The sequence below is a fragment of the Colletotrichum abscissum genome (genome assembly GCF_030869225.1).
Source record: "Colletotrichum abscissum strain IMI 504890 chromosome Unknown Scaffold_3.1, whole genome shotgun sequence".
Taxonomy (NCBI): domain Eukaryota; kingdom Fungi; phylum Ascomycota; class Sordariomycetes; order Glomerellales; family Glomerellaceae; genus Colletotrichum; species Colletotrichum abscissum.
Genome location: NW_026850209.1, coordinates 1,348,809 through 1,372,811, shown reverse-complemented (window position 1 = coordinate 1,372,811; position 24,003 = coordinate 1,348,809). Strand labels below are relative to the sequence as shown.

At 53.2% G+C, this 24,003-nt stretch overlaps 6 protein-coding genes across 6 annotated transcripts; 2 read left to right on the top strand and 4 right to left on the bottom strand.

Annotated features, from left to right (window-relative positions):
* CABS01_01780 (uncharacterized protein) lies at positions 1-747 on the bottom strand (the record flags this gene model as incomplete). The annotated part of the gene is made up of 1 exon (XM_060535160.1): positions 1-747. The coding sequence occupies one exon, from the start codon at positions 745-747 to the stop codon at positions 1-3; it is 747 nt and encodes a 248-aa protein (XP_060398349.1).
* A 686-nt stretch (positions 748-1,433) lies between these two features.
* On the bottom strand, positions 1,434-1,925 carry CABS01_01779 (uncharacterized protein; the record flags this gene model as incomplete). The annotated part of the gene is made up of 1 exon (XM_060535159.1): positions 1,434-1,925. The coding sequence occupies one exon, from the start codon at positions 1,923-1,925 to the stop codon at positions 1,434-1,436; it is 492 nt and encodes a 163-aa protein (XP_060398348.1).
* Positions 1,926-10,530: 8,605 nt separating this feature from the next.
* CABS01_01778 (uncharacterized protein) lies at positions 10,531-10,861 on the bottom strand (the record flags this gene model as incomplete). The annotated part of the gene is made up of 2 exons (XM_060535158.1): positions 10,531-10,584; positions 10,631-10,861. The coding sequence occupies 2 exons, from the start codon at positions 10,859-10,861 to the stop codon at positions 10,531-10,533; spliced, it is 285 nt and encodes a 94-aa protein (XP_060398347.1).
* On the top strand, positions 10,620-11,450 carry CABS01_01777 (uncharacterized protein; the record flags this gene model as incomplete). The annotated part of the gene is made up of 2 exons (XM_060535157.1): positions 10,620-10,985; positions 11,175-11,450. 2 exons carry the CDS (start codon positions 10,620-10,622, stop codon positions 11,448-11,450), a joined length of 642 nt encoding a protein of 213 aa, XP_060398346.1.
* Positions 11,451-13,212: 1,762 nt separating this feature from the next.
* On the top strand, positions 13,213-14,823 carry CABS01_01776 (GATA zinc finger; the record flags this gene model as incomplete). Its single annotated transcript, XM_060535156.1, has 4 exons — positions 13,213-13,244; positions 13,411-14,170; positions 14,254-14,577; positions 14,641-14,823. The coding sequence occupies 4 exons, from the start codon at positions 13,213-13,215 to the stop codon at positions 14,821-14,823; spliced, it is 1,299 nt and encodes a 432-aa protein (XP_060398345.1).
* Positions 14,824-22,186: 7,363 nt separating this feature from the next.
* On the bottom strand, positions 22,187-22,785 carry CABS01_01775 (uncharacterized protein; the record flags this gene model as incomplete). Its single annotated transcript, XM_060535155.1, has 2 exons — positions 22,187-22,567; positions 22,621-22,785. 2 exons carry the CDS (start codon positions 22,783-22,785, stop codon positions 22,187-22,189), a joined length of 546 nt encoding a protein of 181 aa, XP_060398344.1.
* Between the last annotated feature and the right edge of the window lie 1,218 nt (positions 22,786-24,003).

Below are 24,003 nucleotides of genomic sequence, written 5' to 3'. Positions count from 1 at the left end.
TCACAGGAAATCGACGAACCCGCGCCACGGGAGACTGGATGCTGGATCGTGACTCTTTGGGTACCTGAGGAGTACATCAAGATCCCGCATGCAAACCCATGTCGAAACAGCGGAAACGGCCCAGTCAAAGAATTGAGATGTGATGTTTTGATAGCGATGGCCGGATCTGGCGCATGTCCTAATAAAGCGGAGCGAGGCAGAAGATGATGGCAGTTGTGATTTGCTCATAAGCTGGAGACGGCTTCCTGAAGAGGCAGTAGCTCCGATTAGGAACGGTTGGATTGAAGTGCCCGTATCGAGCGGAAAGTCAATCGTGAACCGCGCCAGTGTAGCCTGCCAGGGAGTGACTTGGACCAGGGCTGATGTTTTATATCGAGTGGTGGTAAGCCTGCATGCGATCGTGAGAAACGCGCAAGATCCCGCGAGAGACGCCGAGGTGTCAGCAAACGATCTCAGTGGGTGGCCAGTGGACGCAACGCTCACCGAAGTGGCCGCGAACATCGTTTGCGTGTGCCAGACGGTTTGGTTCCGCTTCTTGCAGACGAGATGACCAACGGTGGCGGCGACAACGGTTAATGCAGAGGGGAGAAAAGGGGTGTAGGCACATTGCGCGACAGAAAGAGAGCCACTGGTCGAGCAAGGCTGCCGAAAGGAGATGTGCTTGCTGGATTGGGCGACGTCGTGCCCACGGCGGGTTACAAAGAGGATTGCAAGGGGGGCTGTCTGGATGTGCATCGTCGATCTCATCTTGGTTGGTCGTAGGTACGCGGCAAGACCAGGGCAAAGGTAACTTGGCAGGAAGCAAGCGGCATGAATCCTGCAGATGAAGTCAAGATGCGGTAAGGAGATCAGAGAGGCGATGGACCAGGGTGTGGCGTGGATGTGTTGGGGTGCTCGCTGCTCGCTTTTCCAACACGCCCCCTTCTCCGGCCTTCACTACCCGCAGATGCAGACGGCAGACAGTACTACAAGTACGTCCGTTGCGACGCCAGGCTTGAAGCAATGTCGAGTCGCAATAGGCTCTTGCTACCTCGTTGGCGTGGGTGCAATTATCGCGGCATTTCGGATTCTCGAGTGAAACGGGCATCCCTCCTAGTCTGACGTATTTTGAAATCTCAGCTCGGAATCGCAACATCCAGTGATATAAAATAGTCGGGGCTCCGGCCGAAAATAGATCGCGACGATACGATAATGAGGAGCAGGAGGAGAATGAGACGAATATGGGGGTCCGTGTGGGCTTAAGCGCCATTCTGTATGCGTATGTACTCCGTACAGATGACTGGACAGACAACAAGTACATTGCAGTTTGTTTGCCTGTCAAAGACTCGGCTATGGTTGTCTCATTGTATCCGTACATACGGATACGCATAATGCTGTTGATTGTCATGCCGGAGTCGACAGTGACCGCCGGACGTGTGCCTTTTTTCTGCTCGTTAAGGACGCGTGGATAGAGAGTCAAAGCTGGAGATGGTGGCCCGCTTCATCGAACCCCGCTGGTGAGGTACGAATAGGCGCAGACGATGATCGGTTTGATGTTCCGTGACCCTGGGTAATAGCACCAGCAGGGCAGCACTGAGAAGGATTATCGAAACTTCGATCGTGGAGAGGGGGTGTGGGTGGGTGATTGGCAAGTTGGGTTGAGCCCACACGAATAGTGTATTCGTAGGTATTCGGGAGCCACAAGGAGCATCTGCCTGAGCAGCGAGGTGTGCTGTGTGAGCCTGGCTAGGAGGAGTCAAGGACTGAGCCCTGGACCGTGAGTGAGGAGTACAGAGCCCAGGGACTCCCGTCGAGAGGAGAGGCCACCAACGAGTGCTCGGCCGTTTCAACTCTGAACTCTTTCGAGAAGGAAAAGTGGAGAGAAGAAGGGCAAGCGAGATCCCAAGGATCCCAAGGATTCCAAGGGGACGTCGGGAAAACGCCATTTTGGCACCCGCCGCAGCTGTCAAATGACGGGAACTCTCCACTATGCAGGGAACTAACACAAGCACCCGGTGGAAGCGCGAGGTACGAGGGACTTGTGGCATGTGCTGTGAGGCTCGACTGCCACTGGTACCGGAGACCTAATCAGGCTATTATTCGTGCCCCGGCCTTGTCAGAAACTTTCAACGGTTCAAAGTAGAGTTACTTCCAAGCTCCACGTGCAGGTGTACATACCTACCTCGACAGCCCACGCTCACCAGCCCAGGCCAGGGAACCTTGGAAGGGAGTGGGCAATGTCCAAAAAGGCGAGAAGGGGAGGGGGAGGCAGGCGAAGCATCAAAGCACCTCTCCGTTACCAGCACCAACCTTGTCTGTTCATCTGTCTACACGAGACGAGCGGAAGCCAGTAAAGTTAACTTGATATATGGTGGATCTGGAGAGGAGGCGGTAAGGCGAGTCCGAATGGAATCCACTTGTCAATTATGGTATTGGCTATTGACGACTTGGGTAGGTGTATCCGTACGGGGTTATACTATCCGGAGTCCAGACTTTGAATCTCGTGAGATCTAGGGGCAGATTGAGCTCAGATGGTGTCCGTACCTTTTGTTAGAAACATACCAAACAGTCTTTGGCCTCGAATGTCACTCCTCTGTCGTTGGCGTGAGGGTTTCCAACGGTAGCTTCTGGGCACTGGGTAGTAGCTCATGGCAATGTACCCGCCAGCAATACCCCCATGCTTCACTTTGACTCCAACCGCATCCTGGCCATGTTGTCTCTCTCCGTCTCTCTTTCTGTCTCTCTCTTTCAGGCTCTGGGCTCAGAAATCAGAATGGGCCGCCGGCCCCGCCGAAACCCTCGTGGTGTACACTAGCAGGCCCGAGACGTCACGGACATTTGACATCGTCCTTGAACTCGATTCTGTCAAGATCAATCGACCCGACTAGGTAGCGGCTACCCCCCATGATGTGATGATTTCAAAGAGAAAGTAAACCAATCCTGGTTGATAGTGATAGTCAGCGACAAGGGATCGGCATGAACAGAACAAGTGGAGATGGCCTTCTCTTTTCCTTCTCGCCTGCTTCCACCACGCGAGGCTCGAGCGCGAGGACCGCAATTCAAATCTTTCCGGTGGATGCATATCCGTTCGAATCCATAGACGATGGCACGGCGACGAAATCGGAGGGTACGGCACAGGTACTCCCCTGTCTCCCATGCAAAACGACCTTCAGGGACAGGGTGGCATGGATAGCACAGCGCGGGACACGCTGTCCGAGGCCGTGGCGGGTCCAAAATCATGAACTTTCTTAGATTGGGGGGATCCTATCGATGGGGGGACAGATGCAATCCGCTGAAGCCTGAACGGTCTCTGGAGTGGACCGAAGACGCCTGGCCTGGAGGCAGGAGAAATAGAGAGAAGAATGAGTTCGGGGCCCTGCCCTGCCCTGCCTGCTTCGACGAGCTGCAGTCTGCACCTGTGAAACCACGGGTCCATCGTTCCATCGCCGCCAGTGGGAATTAAATCTGGCTTTGGCACCGCGGGTCCCGCATCGGAGAGAACAGCCCCGCCATGCTTGGACTGATTGTGTTAATCTCAATGGAGCGACGATCTTTCTGACACCGCACCGTGTCGCTGACACATTGAAACTCAATAGCAGAAGCCCTCCCCGACGGAGCAGTCCTATCAATGTCATTTTGTGCATGGCATAAGGAGCACTCAAAGAGTTATAAGTCGTAGCCGGGTATCACACGAGCGGCTGCCGACGACAAGGTTACCATTCCGTACCTTGCCTTGATTTTTTTGTAGCTGCTTGTTGGACCATGATCGCATAACCTGCATATAGTGCTACTGTTGGATTTCTGGCATGATGCAGGTCTTGGAGGTCGGCGTATCGTGAAAAGTCGTGTCTGCTATCGACAAAGGTAGTCTCTGCCGGTGACTTTGAAGACTGCCCTGTGCTATTTCCAATTTGCACGAGGTCAGTGAGGCGTTGCGAGCCACCGGTGTATCTTCTGGGATTTGCGGCCCCAAAGCTTCATTTCTAAAGCAACCAAGACTAGCCGAGGTTGCCAGATATCTTTCAGCGAAAACATGTGAGGTCATCATCCTAGATTTTGTACGTGGACCTAGCACTAGGGTGCACTATAGAGATTTCAATAGAGCCCCTCCCGGAGTGGGATCCGTTGATTTACTTTCTCTTTGTACTATGAATTCGTAAACGAATTGATAGTTGTGCGGAGCACCATTGCGGTAAATAGCCAGGCTTTGGCTAGGTAGAGCGTTATACGTGCCTCTGCACAAGCATTATGGAGTGTGGTTGTGTGATCTCTGGCGGGGTCAAGTACGACGCCGAGCAAGGCAAATGGCCGTTTGGTCGTACAACCGGCCGCATCAACAGAAGCCTTGCCAATGAGTTAGCTTTGCCCACTAACCATCTCTTCAATAGTTTGCAGCAGTCTGCCTCGAAGCCTCGCGGAACAAGATATGTTGTCAACCGCGTGTGGGCGTCTATGACCATCATAAAAGGCTGCTCTTCGCATAGTCTAGTGTTGTCTCGACATCTTTCGTCTCCTGCGTTGCACCCAGCGTCAGTTATCACCCGAAGGTGCCCTGTCGGAATCGATCGTCCTGGCTTAAATCAGCCACATCCACCCTTGAGACTCCAGTGCGAAGGCGTCTTCCTCGTTCAAGCTGGGGGAGAAACAAGCAGCCCCCAGCACCGAACAGCAGTGGCCGGAGACGTACGAACAATATTTGTAGGCTCTACAAAGTTTTGTGCTAAACAGTAAGTAAGTGGAAGATGTATTCGACGTCAGGTTTTGCCGGCTCGACAAGAGCTGCAGCCCGGGGAGTATCCATGTCCTTTCTCGCGTGGCCGGGCATCTGACCTCGTCCACTATTCGGAATGACACCTCGCGTATCCCGGCATCAAAAAGATCCACCAAGCTGTCGGACTTGCCTTGGTACGTAGCCTCGACGGTCGTTATTGTTGTCTTATTTTTGGGAAAAGCGACCTCTGAGTCAGCTAAGCATTGTCCGCCAGGCAGGCAAAAGTCCATCCGAGAGTATTACAAGGAGGCTTACAGATGGATGATCACCTGTGCATATTTTATTCAGTGTTTACATCAGATTACCTCTTCACAGCATCTGACGGAGATATTCAGGTGCGGCTATTACTCCGTTACGCACAGGCGATTATTCCAGACGCGTTAATGGGGGGCCTGGAACAGGTAGAAGGAACATGGTGCTGGCAACGTCACAACCATATCCCAGTGCAGCCAGGGTATGTGAAACCTGACATTGACACTCCATGTCAAAACTTAGGTCTGTTCAACTGTTGTCGTGCCAGGTACGAATATGTTTGGTATTATGATGTCGACAGGTCCCGGTTGTTCTTCAGCTTGATGATCCTTTGACATTTCGGTCTCAAGATGACGATGGTTAGATCAACAGCGGTTGCTCGCCCACGGAATAGCAATGGACCTCGGCGTTCTGCGAAAAAAAAAAAGAAAGAAAGAAAACCACAATTCGCCACTTGGTTCAAAATCCGCCTGTGCACCGCGTAGTGTTGCCGATCACGACTGGCCGTTCAGAGTGGCCCTCTGTGACGCGCTGTTAGTGATAGATCACCCTCTCGTGATCATTGCTAGCCCTTTGGGTGGGCAGCCCGAGCCCCAGAAACAGAGGGTTAGGTGTTGAGCGTTGTGTACCACGCCAGTCATCTTTGTTCCATTCCGTCGAGACTTGAGGATGGTCGAGCCAACACAGGTTGCCATGTAAGACGCGGTGCGGATACTAAGAGTCTGGCTGAGACGTAGATCTCTGGCGGTTGCAGATCTAGTGAACTAGAAATGACAAGAAGCCGGGGACCCTTCGTCATTCAGGTCGCGACGCTTGTATTTCGTTGGGCATCAGTGCTCAAGTACAAGAGTTGGCTCCTTTGGTGAGCAATTGCCGAACGCCAACATGGCCCCCAAGAATCGCTGCAGATGCGGATACTTAGACAGCTTTTAATCAAAAGAGGCTTGAGAGGCTTGAGATGAGACCTGTAGATCCTGCAACTCTTTCGTGGGTGCATTTGAGTTTATGGAGCCGAAACATCAGAAAGCTGGAATTCAGAATGGTAATGATCGACGCCAATACGCGACTGGCTTGCAGGCATGTTGTCCGAAAACTGTGCATGCAAATTACGTCTCCAGGGGTCGATATTGGTAGTGTAAAGAGTACGTAGTCGTCAGTTCAGAGAGGCTGAGCGATATTCTATCAGTCTAGTGTCAGGTCGGCGGCACGGATGAGGTACACAGAAATAGAGTAGCACTCTTGCTGTCTATTCGTACAAAGTCAGAATATCCATCGGCTGCAGTGCCTCCGGGGTGCCAGGTGCTAACGACGTGCCAGCTTAGCAACTAGACGAAGCACTGACTTTTGAGCCGCACGTATCAAGCGAGCTAGATCTGTAGTATCTTGGTTGTCAGATCCGATTAATATAAGCAAGCCGGTGCGAGCTCTGCTAAAAGCCTAGCGGGCCCAGCCTTTGATCCGCCATCGCAGCAGTCGGCTACTCTTTGGAATAACAACGAATAAATGCTCGTGGGCTACGGGTACGACTAGAAAATTGCTGGGGTGTATGCAAACTTAGGCGGCAGAACGGCAGGGCTGTAGATTCCATGCTCGAAAAGCGCTCGTCACCATTGGGTGGGAAAGACATGATACGATTCAGCATCCCAATCGACTGGAAGGAGGGGCCGTAGGTGGAGAGACGATTTTGTGGTTGACTGGCCGAGTTGAATGGCTTTAGTATCCCCGTTCGTCGCGGATGCACCGAGACGGGGCCAGGCGATGCGCTAAGAACCGTTCAGGAAGGACCCCTGATTTCTATAGACAACGTTGGTCCCAAAAGCCCAGCGAAGTTGGCGAAGTGGGTGGGTAATTGGCGAAAATCTAGCCGACGATGGGTATCCGTACGAAGTGTATCGTGCATGATTACCCGCACACTCGTTGAACCTTAGGGAGGTACGGGTACCGGTAGATGGTCAATTTGGGCGCTAGGTCGCCGCCTTTTCAAGGTGAATACGAGACGTGAAGATGCAACGAGATAACTGAACGCGACGAGGTGGTGCTGAGCCTTCATTGGCTTGCAATGCGAGTCGATATGGCCGGACCGGAAAGAGCCAAGCAGGCCGATATAATGGCTGCATGCCGGCGAGCTGCGTTGAGGTTTTGACAGTGTTCCGCGAGGTAGGAATAACCGACGGCTACTTATCCTTAGCCGCGACGCAATTCATGGTATGACAGTCGCGGACCAGCCTGATCCAAGGGGAGACGCAATTGACGTTCTCCGGAGAGCTCGGCTTGATGCTTGGTGGATGGTAGCAAAGCATCGCCGATGAAGAGCCCAACGCAGTTCACGGCCACATCTCGAGACGATGAACGGATACTCAATCCGCCAGTAATGTCTTGTCCAGGTCCGAGAAAACTCATTCTGTTAGGGATGATTTGGTGTGGTGCCACGATCAGCACTATCGTGAGTTGGAGGTCTGTAGGGCTTGACGTTGGCATGCCCAATTCTAGCTTTTTCTGTTCTCTATCAGTGTATCGTGGAGAAGAGCAAGGGGCTTGCCTTGTAAGGGTTCGAGTATCCGCAGCCTCCAGGCCTCTGGCAACTCGGGAAGAAGGGCGACAGGAGTGGCAAAGCCTGGGATTGCTCTGACATCTGCAAGAAGTCGAGCTGTTACGCCAGATGGAGACCAGGATGAAAAGGGTTGGGGCATAGTGAATACAGCAGGTCAGCAATAGAAATGTGCAGTACGACCAATTATAAAGCGACATGCCGCTGGTCAATGTGAACTATCACAAGGCGAATTCTTGCAACCAGATTTTCGGGGTGAAAATCTGACAGGCCAAGTTGGACTGCGCGAGATGATGGGGTGGGCAGGGGGTATTGCAGGAGGGAGTATCCGTACAAACTCCAAAAAGACCCTCGGTCAACGACCGCCAGTGAGCAGTCATCCAAGCCTGGGTGGGAGGAGGTGTTGCCGCGTTGGTAGAAGAGACATGGGCATGATATGACGTACGGGGGTGTGGTGGTGGATATGAGCTTTCGATGGTGTCTTGATGGATGGCCGATGGATGGATGGTGGCCTGAAGGGTATCCGTACCGGTACTGCAGAGGACCGTGAGGACGGTGTGCCTGGGACCCGATACCAACATCGGTGACCAACATGGGTTCGCGGCTACTCGGACAGCGCTGCAATTTGATGTCAAGGGTTCGGTCGGATGGATTTTCTGCCCAGTTCCTCCGGGACCCTGACAAGGACAGGAACCAAGAGCGACGAAAACCAAAAAAGGTAAATGATGTGACGGGCGTGCAACAGAGCAAGCCATGACGGCTGATGGACAGGGACAGCGGTTGGAGGAAGTTGGAGAAAGCTGCTGCTAAACGGATGTCAGCCAAAGGGGGTGACGAAAGAGAGTTGAAGGATTGAATACCGGTGGTTGGCCAGGGGCATGCAGGCGGAGAGAGAGAGAGAGAGAGATACACACACCACAGAGAGAAAGAGAAAGATGAGGTGGGAAAAAACCAAAAGAGAGGGAAAAAAACAAGGAAAGTGGATACTCTGAAAAGGTGGATAGGAAGCTCCCATGAACGACGGGGAGTGCACGCTGCGTGACTGCACAACGTTTGGTCACTTTGGTGGGTGCGTATCTGGGAGAAGCTCGGATGGATCTGGATTACCTAAGAGAAGGGGCCCCATCTTATCCGATTTCTAATGGGTCTTCCCATTGGATCTTTGTGGAATTCCCGCCCAAGGCCACAAGGCAGCAGGGAAGGGCGTGGGTTCGATGGACAGGCGGGCGGCTTCCTCCCGTCGATTCGATTCGATGGTCACCTCACCCTTCATTTTCAGTTTCGGGCACTGGGCTCTTTCATTCAGATACCTCACTGTGAGTGAACTGGGTCGTTGTGAGTGGAGTCCATCAAGTGAGCCGGGGCACCTCAGTAAATCAGTAGGTACTGGATGGGATGAAGCAATGGTTTTCATTGCTCATCAGCATACTCCGTACGATGTATCACTCTCGGATTTTCATCGGCGAGCCTGGACTACTCCGAAATAATAAGGTACATGGCAATCTCCCCAAGTCAAGTTGTGTTCGGGAACTCAAGGTTCCAAGGTTTCCACCTCGGGTTCTTTGGGAGGATACTCGCTCGACCTTACAAGGCTTCAAACAGGTGGGCTACAGCACGTGGCCATAGTAGGGAACTCCAGCGCTGTCTACTCCGTACCTTACCTCCCTTCTGCCCAGATCGCGTCCAAGGTACCATTTACGGATACTTCCCTGGTTCCGGCTTGCAGTCCATCATAATTCTCCCCTTCATCCTTCCAACTGTTTCGAGTGCTCTTTTGCGCTCCCCTTGCCGTCTGTGGCCATTGCGAGCAAGTGGGAGGACACGCCCCTTCCTTATCACATGGCCAGAGCGTGTTCCTTCCCTCCAGATACTTATCCAATCCTTTCCTTCCTCTGAAAGAAAGTTCGGGACGGCGACGCATCGGCGCGGTCCATAATTGGGCCGAGAGATGACAGACTGAAGCCTTGGAGCCTTAGCTTCTTAGCGTGGCTGCCTGAGAGGCTGGGAATATGTGAAGCCGAAAAAAACCTATCCCGACGTCAGTCCAGTCGGGTTCGGACCTAGGTCCGGGCCCTCTATCCCATCAACACACTTCCCCATTGCATGCGATTCGCTTGCCAGTCAATTACCCTTTGTTTCATTGCTTGGCAGAGAAGAGTCCATCATCACCTGTCACATCCAGCTCAGCCAGCAGCAGGCCTTGTATCTATACACATGCCCGTGGCGATCATTTGGAATATTAACGTGCTGCATCCTACCAAGCACAAGCGATAGCTCTAGAGAGCTCCGAGAAGCTCTGAGCAGCCGTGGGCAGCTTCGAAGCTTTGGCCGTCTCACTGATCGATCCCCTCTTCGAGTCTCATTTGAAAAAAGGGCGACACCGGATACCTTGGAAAGTGAAAAGAGATCCATCTGGAGACGTATACCTGCCACCATCCTTGCAAATCACCCAACGACAACCCCTGGTCACAGACATCTGACATTCGAAATGTGCCGCCCCGGTACGGATACCTCGCCCATCCATCAGGCTCATGCTGCTGCCAACATCACCAGGACAGGGTGCTCTGAGGGATCACACGGGCTACCTGGTGCTCGAGCTTCCGGCGCCGAATCCTTGACACTTCCCAGCGCCAGTTGTCTCCCCTCCTCGAGTCTTTCCCCACTCCCCGTTTATCGGCTTCCTCACGAATGAACCCTTGACCTGCTCGACTGGATGCCTCCATATCTTGGGGCCGTCACAGTGAACAGAGTCTCTGTCGTCGAGGGTCGTCCAGGGATTGTCAACGACAGTCACTGCCAGCTTCGTGACATCGCTAAGAGGAAGATGGATCAAGCATGGGTGGAAAGAAATGAAGGCACGGAGAGACAAAGCACAGTTTCCATCTCACGCCACTGTCTGGCACCCACCCGGCAATCGAGACGTTGCTTCTGTCACGTTCTTCACCGACGGCATCACAGTATCCGCAACGGGTTGGCCATATCAACGTTTCTGATTCTCGGTCAATCTTGCGCCCTCGATCTCTTCGTTGCCAGTCTTTACGCAAACCGATACAGCCTGGTGCAATCACTATGTATCTTACCAAGAAGATACGGAACGCTATCAATAGACCTTTGATCGAAGCCCAACTTAGACCGCTGATAGCATCCTTCAGCTCATCGCTGCTGTCACTTCGTCGGGTCAACACTGTCAGCGTTGCCGCAACCCAGCGCAATTCCAAGGGCCAAGAGCGACTGGCAAACTTAACGCTGATGCCGACGCTATTGTCGCTGGTGACTGGAAGGTGTTCCGCTGCAGTTCCCCCCCCAGTCATCACCGATCATGATCCCAGCGAGCCCCCCTGCCCAGCCGCAGGACCCCCTCAACAGCCAATCTGCGATCCAGCCGTGACAGCGGGCCAATTATCGTGGGGCGCCTCCCCTACGCTGCAAAAAGTCGTACCATTTTCTCTTCGTCATCAGATATTGGCATGTCCGTACTCGACTGGAAGGGCACTTGTTCGCAGTCGAGACTATGGGTGGGTGCTGAGAGCCTGGAACTCGGAACTCTTTAGAGATTCAGTGCTCCCAATGAGGAGTTGCCCGACTGTGCGTCCTAAACTCTGAATAAGCTGAAGCTGAGTCCAGGCAAGAGTGCCTGGCGAGCCCTTGGCCGATCTTTTGGCTGCCGCACGGCGCTATGAGAACTTCCTGACGCCTCTCGGAGTAATGTCTCCAACGTTTGATGTCAAGCCAGTCTGCATCTATCGCAACCAACTGAGAGTACCAGTTCGCGGCTTACACATAGACACTCTCGCCTCGTACTACGTTGTCCCGTCCCTCGGCAAGGAAGCCTCAGGATGGTGGCTCGAGTCGCCTAGGCTCACTGAGACCGCACGGAACGGAACAAATCCCAAGAGGTGAAGCTCCGAATGCAGGCCATCTGCACATCAGTCAATCAATCGAGCTTCAGTCGCCGCCAATCTAGATGCTAAAACTTCCCCCCTTCCTCTCACCCCGGGCCGTCGACTGGATGGATACCTTGACAATACGATGCGTTACCTGACTCCCCCGGGCCCCCTGTCTGCTCTGACCGGTACATGCACACGCATCTCCCTCTGGCCCCAGGCGGTTCAGTCCAACACACCGCACATCTGGTCCCCCGGGCATCAATTCCATGCCCTCCCCCCACAACCCCAAGAACACTTACCTTACTGCGTAGGGAAGGGATCTGGTCCATCAGGAGCAAAGGGAACATGGACGTTCCGCCGTTGAGGCACTGTACCGAAAGCCTCCTGTGATGATCCCCCCCTGTTGCCGCGCAGGTACCTCTGTACTTTATCATAAATGTATGCGAAATACACGTCCACTCAGAAATCATACCCAGCCCTGAGTGAGTGCCAGTCCGTCGCTGGTCTCATAATACCTCTGTCATTTCCTCCCATAATTCGCACAACCGCGTTTCCTCTCTCCCCCTTCTTCCCTTTTCTTCCTGCTCCTCTTCCTCTCACACATCCATCAAAATCCCCTCTACCTCGACACATCGAAAGACTCGAATCCCCTTCACCGCATCGAGTCGAACCATCCCCAATCCACATTTTTTGTGCCAAACTCTCAAGGCACAAATCGGCAGACACCAGCCGGTGATAAACCCTCCCGCGCTTAGACAGGCGATCTCTCATCACATTTTATCCACCGACTCATCTGGTTCAACTTGCCGGACGACGATAGAGGCACAAGCGCCGCCATATGAGCCACGGCTTCTCATCGACGTACGAACATACATCTGTCTCTTCAGCACTTTGTTGAAGGGCGCCCGCTTCACCAGGCACTAGACCGGCACCACAAAGCATCGGCATCGAAAAGAAATTCAGAACTTCCCACCGGTCCAGGTTCACGGTATCTTCGCGAGCCCACGCCCCCCTCCTTGAGTCTCACTCCCAGACCCAGTTGAAATTAGCACACTCGGACTAGTCTCGACGAGGGATTCTGACAGTGTGTCTTGGAAGAAATATTCCAAAAGCCGCCACAAAGAGCAGCGTGGTAACTTGACCAACGCTAGGCGGCTTTTCTTTCTCAGCTCCGGATCTTTCGACACACCCAACTGGAGCCAGCATCATCCCCGATCCATCGCCCCCCTTCCTTTTCTACCCCCTTTTCATCACACGCCCCCCCAAACCGAAGCCCAAGAGAAAGATACATGCGGTGACCTTCCCGTCCCGCCACCACGCATACCACACGCGCCCGATAGCTTGATCAGATCTTGCCTACCGGGTACCCAGCTGGAGAGAGAGAGAGAGAGGTTCGACTAACCTAACCTAACTTCGTCTTCTCGTCCCAGGCCAAGCCACACCACACCACACCTTACCACCACACACTCTGTCTTTGGTTGGTTTGGTTTCGCTCGCCCATCTTTCACTCTTGCACTCTTCCACTCGTCTCTGTAACCCTTCTTCCCTGCCCGGTTTTTATTCTTACATGACTCTGAGCCTCCCACCTTGGACCGTCTCTCCTATCATCTCCACCCATCTGCACCAAACTTCACCGGACTCCCGTCTTGACACCGACTTCACGAACTAAGGCTCACTCTCGTCCCCTCACGCCTTGGTCGAGTCAGATGCACAGAGACTTATATTCGCATCTGGGGTTTTAATCACCATTCATCTGTTCTCCCGGCAAACCCGCTATGGAAGCGGGCGGATCTGGTACTAGGCAAAGGTAGGTTCGATTCTACTCGACACCCCCCCCCCCCCCTTCTGGCTCTGGCCTTCATTTGGTTCCCACGTCCTGTCCCCAGACCCAAGTATTGATCAGACCTTTTAAACAGCCGTCCACCTTCTGCCATCAACCCTGATCGCTTTGAACCTCGTCATCTCCCACCCAGAGAGCCTCTCGATAATAGACATTACCGCGACGGCCCCGCCATGGCGACCGCAGCCCTTATTAGCCCGAGCTCCCATTACGGTCCTCCCTCGTCCTTCTCTTCCGGCTACCAACACCACCCAGCTCCAGGACCAAGCATCGCAGGCATGATTTCGCCGATTGAACCTCGACGACCATCAGACGAGTCGGAGACTCCTCATCGACAGTCGCTCCCTTCGCTCTCAGAGGTCATCTCTGGTGCGAAGCCCAGTCCTTACCCCCCTTCTCAGGGTTCCAGCATGTCGGGCTCTCAAAGTTTCCCCTCGCCCTTTGCACCTGGACCTCCAAGGTCTTACGCCGAGTCGACGGACAAGAACTCGCCTCGACCTCCTGTTCCTGCTTCGACCTTCGCGCCGAGGCAAGATGCTCTCCCGGCCATCTCAGATCCCCCGAGACCTCCATTCGCAGGTCGACCGCCTGCGCCATTGGGCGGGTTCTCTGGACCTCAACCGAGCCCTCCTCTCAAACATGAGCATATGCGCGAGAGCGACGCGCGTGCCGCCGAGAACGCTGGCCCGTACGCTCAACATTCCATTCCACCTCCGCCGACGATATATCCGCATCCCCAACATCCCCAGCATCCGGGTCAGCTTCCGCCAGGACAAGTCCCGTTGCCTGGGTATCCTGTCTCTCCGCGTCACGCTGGTCCACCTCCCCCTTTCCCCTACGAGGCCCAGCGCCCGATAGCTCACAGAGAAGACCCCGAATATGGCCCTGCGCGGGTCAGGACACACCTCGACGCGTGGGGGTATCAGGATTGTTTTTCTAGAGTGAGTGGCCCCGCTAAAAACTTTTGTCCGTCAAGCTTACCAATAAGTTCACTCAGATTGGTTCAGCAACAAGAACGATCTTTAACTTCGCCGAGGCCTATGGCAAGATTGCCGCGGAACAACAGGGCGCTCATCATCCACTGCACGATCGACTCCCCACCGAGCAAGAATTGAACGAGATGATTGACAATGTGGAGTACATCCGGAACTCCCTGGATTCGGTGCGACAGGTTGTGAAGGAAAGCAATGAACGTGTACGGGCGGCTGGAAAACAGAAGGGCTACGATGATGAAGATACCCCCATGTACGACGGTATGAACAAGACCTATGGCATCACCGAAGTCAAGAAGCGTAGGGGGGTAAGTTTTGTCAATCATGCGGTTGTTCTGTCGGAGAAACAGAGTGCTGACCTACTGGAACAGAGAGCTGCACCTCCTGGAAGATGCCATAGCTGCAACCGAATCGATACCCCGGAATGGCGCCGAGGCCCTGATGGTGCACGCACACTTTGCAACGCATGTGGACTGCATTATGCAAAATTGGAGCGGAAGCGCCAACTCGAGGCTCGACAAATCCGACCTAAGCCCTCTGATGAGAGAAGCTGAAAGCGGCTTGTTTTATCAAGGGAACCCGAGATACAAAGTACATATACGGACGAGCTCTACCTTCATCGGCCGGTCTACAACCAGTCTGACCCGACGATCGGCCTGGTCCGCGCCATTACACAAACACACATATACACACATAACAGATACCCCCCTACTGCCTAACGGCTTATTATCCATCCAGCAGCGCCTGCACTGCTTTATCTTCATGCAATTAGCAACAAACTGGCTACACCTACTTTACCTCAACTTTTCTTTTTCAATACCCGGCATCGACTTCATCTTTGAATGTATATATCCTGCTCTTCAACATGTTCATCGGACGGGCACCAAGGGACTAGGCATTCATCCGGCGGCGTTTACTGCATTTTGATCTCGACACTTTCCTTGGCTGGTTTTGTTTACATCCTGCAAAGGGAAGCGGAATATCGGCTTTTTAGACAAAATATGGGGCGTCACACAAATAGGACGCCACAAGACACGCCTTTGGAGCGAGCAACCGCAGACCGACAGTCGATCGTTACCAAAGCAAACGTCTTATCATTTCCTTCAAATACTTCTTCCTTGTCTGCGAATGGCAGAAGAGATGGTGTTTTCCGGCGAGGAACAAGAGAAAAAGCACACGTCAGGAAGACGTGAAGCATTCCGATCAGTCTTCTTGGAGGAGGGAAAGAGAAGTAGACGACAATATCGGAGTCGTATTTCTTGCGAGGAACAAAAACGGACAACTTTTCCTTTTACTCTACTTCAACTTGGGCGCAAGATCGTGCAAACTTGGCATTTTACCACTGTTACTACACATTCTTGGGAAATTGGGATGGGGGCTTGGAATCCTCCTATGATGCCACGGGGGCACCAACAACAACACAGTTTTAGCTGATTTTTAATTGTACGAGTAGCCATACAAGGCGAAATACCACCAGGAGGCGGCGGCGGCCAGGAGTGGCGGAAAAGGAAGTGAGGAGGGGCGGCTAGCTCAGTTGTACCTACCCTTTCAATACAGGATTCAAGAAATCTGATGAACCCAGACTTGAAGTTTCAAAGATTGAAGTTTCAAGAATTATTTGAGCCACATTTTTTTCTTCGCTCACAACGTGAAAGTCTATAACATGAATGATATGACATGTGCCAGGAGGCGTCGAGACAGAAGTGGGAGGGGAGATCTGAATCATTCATCGTGTGCCATCTCAGTCGTGTAAGAGGTAAAGTAATAACTACCTCAATCGTGACAAATGCCGCCCCTGTCCACTGAGAGGAGGAAGTACACCCCATCATCCACTGAATGACATAACAAAGCCATGAGAATGGATACTCGGTGAGCTGAGCAGATGAATGGGTACGCAGTAGTCGAAGAGAAGGGGCGCCTGGTGAGGACAGGGGACCTGGACGTGGATGGGGAAAAGGGGGGGGGGGGGGGAGGGGAGGGTGTTAGCGGGATGCAAGTTTGCTTCTTTCGCCCTTTTCTCGATCTCGGAAGCGTGATAAGCGGGAGCGGGAATCTCGGGGAGAAAAAAAAATCATACAAAAAGTGTTGAACCTGGTTCTGGGCGATGGAATGTTTTGATGTGAGAAGTGACCAGAAGCAGTCAACGTCAGGGCCTCCCGTCCCACGTGGTGTCACTGGTGTGTGCAAGTGTGCGCGTGGCCGCCGGGTGCCGTAACTACATTACGGGCTTAATTCACCTTACCTACCTACGGCCAGCGCACTCAGCTTACCTTCTGACCCCAGGACAACGCCACAAACAGACGTCGTTTCCGGTCCTGGCGGCAGTTCAGGCAGGGTCTGGACGGCGGATGGTGGTGGCTGGCTGGCTTAGGGGGGAAATTCTTCATGAGAAGCCGAGATCTTTTGTATTGTTCATTCTTCGGTACTTGATCTGCCTCCCCCTTTGTTGATCTCCAGACCGCCTCTCACTTTGACTGCCGAGAGGTTCTCGGTTTCTTCCAGACGCGAACAGGGGGACCTTTACCTATTCACCGCCGTCTAGGTGTCCTCAGATGAGGAGGCATCAGATCGAAAAAAAAGTACAAGGTGGGTTTTCCGGTATCCTTGGAGGCACGGGGATATGTCATGTGGAAATACGGCGAAAGAGGTACAACGGCAAAGAATAAGTCGGGATGGGAAGGGATGTTTGATGGCCGGCTCACCCGGGGCACCAGATCGATCCAACTCTTTTTTTTTTTCCTGTCTCGCAAACTTGGCATTCTTTTATTGACCTAGGTACTGCCATATTTCCGTGAGATGTAAGGAATGTCCCTGTAAATATGGTGTAGTGGGTTTGTGTATGCCGATTTAGAAATGCGCTTATTCTTGTTCGCAGCGGGAAAGAGGGAAGGACCTTGGGAGAGTTCAGATTTCCCCCGGAAAGGCCCAGAGATTCGAGTGCCGTGGTAGAGGGTACGGATACCATGTACGTACTCCCGTGCGTATTGTCTGTGTAGTATGGAGTGAGATTCATAAGAGAACGTGTCGATCGATAGAGAGGAAGAATTACAAGGCCCCTCCCTGTTTGCGAGAGCTTTTCCAAGGAACGGGGTGTGTGGGTAAGTGGGTGGATGGTGTGTGGTTTGGATACGGGTCGTTGCCGCGCGGTTCTCGGGAGCCGATGATATTCCTCTCCAGATTTCGTTGCCTCATGTGTACACACTGTAGATATCCAAAGCCCTTGGATCAACTTATTACTATAAGATGACGCATGAGATGAAGAGGATAAAAAGAGAGGTCAAGGTGCAGGGCAATCTCGCAAACGTGCGCCAGAAGGGGGTGGAATCGGGGAAGCAGAGGGGGGGGGGGGGGACGGATCTGAATCTCAACAGGGTAAATTGGAAGAAAAGAAAGAAAGAAAGAAAGGGAAAAAGGTTGTCACTTGTCATGGTTTCTGATCTGATCTGATGTATGTACGACCCAAGTACTTGGCAAACCCACGCTGCGTCAGAGTTGGATTCGCCATGATGTGATGTCTTCTTGCCCTCTTCAAAGGATTTCTGATCTGCCCCTCATCCCTTCATCAGCTTTATGCCTTGGGGGCTCTCCCCCGATGTTGCACAAGATACGCAAATACACTTGTATAGGTAGAAGGTATCGGTAAGTGAGTGGGTAGGTACCTGCTCATACCGCTCGTCTAGTTGTCAGCATTTCCGTCCGTCTGAGAAAAGAACCAACTTCGAGACATACACGCCCCTCCTCATCGGAGGGACGGGCCACTCAGGCTGTAAGCACTGGGCAGGTACGGATACTATGCAAGGAGGGAGCTTGATCAGAGAGAATCATATCATGTAGATTCTCATTTTGAGGCACATATTGACAGTCTTCTGATTGGATAGATTCGCAAGGCGGAAAGGCCACAAGCCGACGAGGCGCCTGGCAAGGCGACCGCATATTTGATTTTCTTTCGGGAGTGAAAGGCAGGGAAAGAATACAAACCAACGCATCTCAAGATTTCTCTGGTGACACAAACGGGAAATTGGGGAAGAGGGGGAAAGAGAGAGAGGGGGGATGACGGTGTGAAGCAGGGCCTGTCCATCTATCTGTACATGCACTATCGCGATGTATAACGTATAACGACGTCGTATCTATCTATATGGATGGCAGATATACCGTGCAGTCGCGCCGTCCGCCGATTCCGCCGCGTGCAACGTGGGCAAGGTTAGGCAGGCTGGCAGGGTACGATACAACCGTATTCATGGGGTTGACAAGAAGAGAGGCACATACAGTTACACAGTAGATAGAGGGAGGGACAGAAAGAGAGAAGGAAGAGCAACGTGTGGCTTGTACTTGGGTAGCGTGAAAGAGGGGGGGCCCTAGATCGCAGAGACGGGTAGTCTGCTTGTTCATATCGATGTTCGTGGGACGTTGTACGCGAATGGGTGACTAAAGGAAGGGTAAACTTGCCTTCTCGCTGCTTGTTCTCCATGCCACAGCCATCCTCTTGTGCCATGTCAGATCCCCTTCTCCCCTCTCATCCAGTCCCGTACAAGAAACAGATTCCGTTGTTTTCCCCGCACCGTTTCCTCCCCCTTGCCGATTCGACGGAAGGAAAAATAAGGGTACACAAAAAAAAGTCTGGGGCGTGCGTGTGAGTGTCACTAAAAGTCACGACTTCAGCATTACACAAGAAACAAGAACTCAACACCACTGCCATTACCACCAGGCAGAAAAGAGCCAGAATGGTCAGGTTGCTGTGATTGAGGCAATTTACAATGCATCGGCCGTAGCTAACCTTCACGGAGCGAGCTTGACCTGGCACTGAGCTTGCGTGGTCGGTGCTGTACGCGCCGCCGTGTGTCGTTGTACAAACCAGCATTACCGACAGCATTTTGATCCCCAGGACATGAGTGCGAGCAATGCGAGCAATGCCAATGCAATTGCGGGTTGGGGTTGGAGGGGTGTAGGAGGTGTGCATCTTACCTCATCGCCCTAAGGTGAAGCATGGATGAGAGGGGGGGGTGTGGCAGCGACAAATTGACAGACAGGCGCCCCCCGTAAATCGCCCATTCACTCGACTTTTGGAGGATTGGTTGTTTCTCCAGACCTCCAACCACTGGTGAGGTACACCGCACGCCTTCTTTGCCTCTCTGCGGCTACAGAGAAGTCTTCTTTTTCTCAGGTTTTCCTCTTCCTATTCCCCCCCGAGGGCCAGACGGCGTGCGGCGGTGGCTTGTTCAATTCGCGATGCGCGCCGGTGCTGACCTTGTGGCATGTGAGCTGTCGCAACTGGTGATGTGTTCAATGCGCCCATCTTCTTGATTCCCCCCCTAATTAATTACCTTTCCCTTCCGTGCGTCTTCCCGTAAATCGCTGCGATTTGCCTCCATCTCTCTCCCAAAGCCGCCGTTCGCCATCCCCTCTTCTTTCTTTCCTTCGTCCTTGTCCCGTTGATGGAGGGGTGAGTCGTTTCTTTCCATGGCTTCTAGCGCACGGGAATGGTTGATCGATGGCTCGCCCCCTTCACCCTGGGGCTCTGCAGGGAAAAGAAGCTGACCGACCACGCTCCCCCTGTTGTGGCCGCCTGCTGTATCCGTAGAGTGGCGTAGGTATTCTTTGGCTTGATTCGAGAGAATCTACCGCCCGCAAATGAATTGTCCAAAACAAGGACGATCAGAAATGCTGCGTGGCTGTCCCCCGGAAAGGTACCCTACGCTCGACCGGGGAGCGCTGGGCTTGTGCTAAATCAACTACACGGCGGGCGTTGAACATTTTGACGATTCCCACCCATGAACCCCCATCACGCCTTGTACAGACGAGGGTTCGGCGTCCTTGGGACGACAACGAGGATCTTGTTGTCGTGGTTCCCTGGCTGGCGGGATAGCTGCGATCATGCCGGAGGGAGGCTCGACGACCAAGAAAGGCTGACAAGCGGGGAGACATGGACCTTCCGTCCCGCACATTAGTCAAGTAAACGTTTCTTCCTTCTCCTAATGTCCATGCGGAACTACAATGGAAGGTTGGAAAAGGGACCTCGTGTCGGGTTTGGCAGCCGTGCCCAGATGCCAAGCTCTGGGTTTCCGTACCAAATCCCAGAGGGCAGTGGAGGGATGGGAAAAGTATCAGCATGGTTCAAGATGCGGTCCATGTGTCATCGCGACGGGGCGTTCGAGGGGACCGAGAAAAAGTCTATCTGGAAGGATTCTGCGTGATGTGCGTGCCATTGACCATCACTTGCGGCTAGGCGCGCTGAGCGCGAAGGGGTAGGTACGGAGATGGAGTACCCAGAAACTCGTCACATTTTTCCTCCATCGCCGCCCCGGGGAATACTTCGCCGCGTGCCTTTGTCTGGATCCCCGTCTTGTAGTGGATGCCGATGCCACAGATCATAGATTGCCATCAGTTTATGGGTCTTGTTTCGACAAAAGGGGATTTCTATGGGGAGGCTCGAGAGCTGTTTTGGACTTTGGTTGCATCTCCCTCGAGGCGAGGTTGCGAGTCACATTCCTGGACTTGATGGAATGATTTTGACTTTGACGGGAGGCAAAGATGTGTTTGGGGCTTGCCGGTATCTGGACGCTGGGAAATTTGAAGGAGGCTTCGGTGGTATTCTGGTGGATGTTGTGAACTTTCGAGACCCAAAAAGCATGAGAAGCGTATCCGTACCAAGTATTTCGTTGATTCGAAGACGGCCGGAACAAAAAAGCATGGTGGTGTAGCAGGCCGCATTGCATTCCGCAGCATAAGTTCGTCAGGACGTTGCATGCTCCTCTGCTTGCGGCATCGTAACGTGTCTTGTTCCGAGAACGAAAGGCCTGTGTGAAGTGGGCTTGTGCATGGCATACGGGAGACTCGGTGTGCACCGCATGCACAACGTTGGCAGACATCGGCTCCGGGCCGGCTGGTCTGGCATGGGAGAGGAATGGCGGCACCCCAAGGTCCAAGGTGGCGCGTCTCTGCGTCTCGTCCATGCGCCCGCGCGGTGCAGACGAACCCTTTCGCCAGGCACCCTACATGCATCGATGGAGTGACGCATGGGTACAGTGCAAGAACGTGAGTTTTCTCGTCGCCCTTTCAGAAGTATTTTGGCGCAATCCAAGCGCTCATCCATGTGGGCAGACAAGTGGTCAGCCGCCCCTAGGCTACCTTGGCAGGACCGGCTGATCCTTCTCCAAGGCTACTAGAGGGGAAACATGGCAAGAGGTCGGCCATGGTGCTACCAACCGCGCGTGGCTGTTGTCACTGTACATTGTTTGACAGAGTGCAGGGCTGTACAACGGCATCAGAGTCAAAAGCTGCAAGCAGGCGCATCTGCATCTATTCGAGATCTCTGTTTCGCGCTGTGCGAGCTTTGCGGGAGCATAATAAGGGGGGACAGACGATGGCCTCGTGTTGCGTGGCTTCGTGTAGAGTCCAGGCCAGGCCAACGCCGCCAGCTGAGCATGAGGAGTGCTGATCTAAGAGACTTGCAGTATTGACCGATGAGGGGCTGGTGGACAGGTTTGATGACGGGGTTCGTGAGCTGCGAGATTGTCTAGGGAGTCCTCCGTACAGGTGATGATGATGTTGAGGACGACGCAGGTTCGTGAGGATCGGGATGGGTCCAAGTGGGCTTCGACAAGGTGGGTCCAGCTCGCCGTGAGAAACCTCGTGGCAGACTAGAGGTCAGTGCCATGGGAGCAGATTGACTCTTTGCAGCATTCCAAGACTGAGACGGCCCGTTTAAGCAAGCTGTGCGGTTTTGATGGTTAGCGCCCGACTGCCGCCTTCCATATCTTGTTCATTGGGCTTGGCTTGGACAACGTGGAGAGCCGGAGACCACGCTGAAGGTTTCAAAGTCGGTGGCTTGAAGGCTGGACATAACTAAATCTCGCTTGAGCAAGGGGGCGTTGATCCGGGAAAGAGATATGACCGATCCCAGATTTAGATACTGGAGGGCTAAGACGATTGAAGTGATAATGATCTAAATTCTGTAGGCGGGAGATGAAGTCTGATAGCCGCGAAGAGACTATTCGGCGCCGTCGAACGGGCGTCCGAGTCATTCCAGTGTGTAATAGGGCCGCGTTGCATCAGGTTTTCTGTGTCGCTAAGGTGGTTGCGGACGTGCTCCTCCTCATCTCGGCCGATCTTTGGAGAAATTATAATCGCACATTTTGAGTTTGGTGGCCAAGGCCTAGGGCGAAGTTGAGGACGGGCAGAATATCTTGCCATCTTGCGTAGAAAGTGGATGTGACAGGCCACTAGGCGGCTGACGAGGAAACGCAGCGTTTCCGGTCGTGGAAAAACAAGGCGGTCAACCTGGCCAGTGCTGGTGTCCATCTGCAGTCGACGTGGTGGTTTGTACACAACTTGTGGTTTCATTCTGGATAGTCCCGCGTGGCGTGGTTGGCAGAGCTCGAGATGAGTAGGTAGAACAAATTGGGCGTGGCAGCGAGATGAGACAAGGCCAGACCGTCATGTCTCGTCTTGGTGAAGCCCGAACGTGCCTCAGTAGGTAGCTCGTAGCTTGAGATGGGTTGCCTTGGAACAATCGCCATGACGGAGTCAAGGAACACCAGGCGCTGCTTGATGGAAGCACGTACCTACGCCATTTTTTCCGAGCACAAAATCTCACAATATGACGGCCCTTGGATATAGCGCATCCGGGGATGTCGATGTGGACCTGCGATGGTTGGGCTGGATCTGAGTCCATCTGCCGGGCTGAATTGTGCTCAGATGCTTGCCAACATTCAGACCGAAGTTCCGTCCAAAGAAGAGGATCAAGAACTTGACCCGATTAAGTGATGGCAGCTTGGGCATCCCACTTCTGCCGTGGGATAAGCTGGCTTGAGTTCGCACCTAGTCATGTTGCGGTATGCTTTACGTTGCTTTTTCTTTGGTTTCCGTAGCCGCAGTGATGGCTCCTTGAGTGATCAGAGACCTCGAATGCATATGTGATCTTGTCAGTGACGATCAGGCGCAGATCGCGGAGTGGCAGGCAGAAGAACTCCCGCTCGCATTTCGCTATTGCTGTTATTGCTTGCCTCGGCTCGGGCTTCTTTATTTGTCTGCGGCCAAACCGGGCTATTTCCATCCCACCCAAGCCGGCGAATAGACTGTTATCCGTCATCTGTAGGTGATTTGAGATGGCCAGATGAATACGTCGGACTCTTATGCACAATGATCAGGAAGTGTACAGTAGTAGAGGAGGGGCCGTTATGAACAACCTTGCGCGCCGGCCGATGGTAGATGGTACTCCGTGCGGTACGTCTGGTGAGGATCAAGGTAGCATCCCTGGAAGCAGCGTCCCTGTCGTATGAGCAGCGCCGGCGCCGACCCGAAACCACGGTTGTCCCTGTTAAGGAGCGTGACAATGGGAGAAAACGGACAGCAGCCCCGACAACAGGTATCCGTACCAATTACCATGTGCCATGATAGGTCTGGGTTGGAGGGAATTGCAAAATGGTTGTGTGGATTAGAATTGCGCTGTTTTTGGAGGTTCTACCGAAAGCCCATTGAACTCTGCTGAAGGGGGAGTGCGATCAGAAGCTGAGGCAGTGAAGACGGATAGATTGGTGGCTGATGATGCCGGGTGCCAAAGGAAAAGTCTGATGTGGTCGGGTCTGTACGAATAGTGTATGAGGGACAGCGACAGCGGGACTGAGGAGTGGTGTGTGGTGTGTTGTGTGTGGTGTGAGGAATTGAGGAACATCGAGGAACATGGACCCCAAAAATCAGATCAACAGGGTTAGCAGCTCGATCGCGGAAGCTCTTGG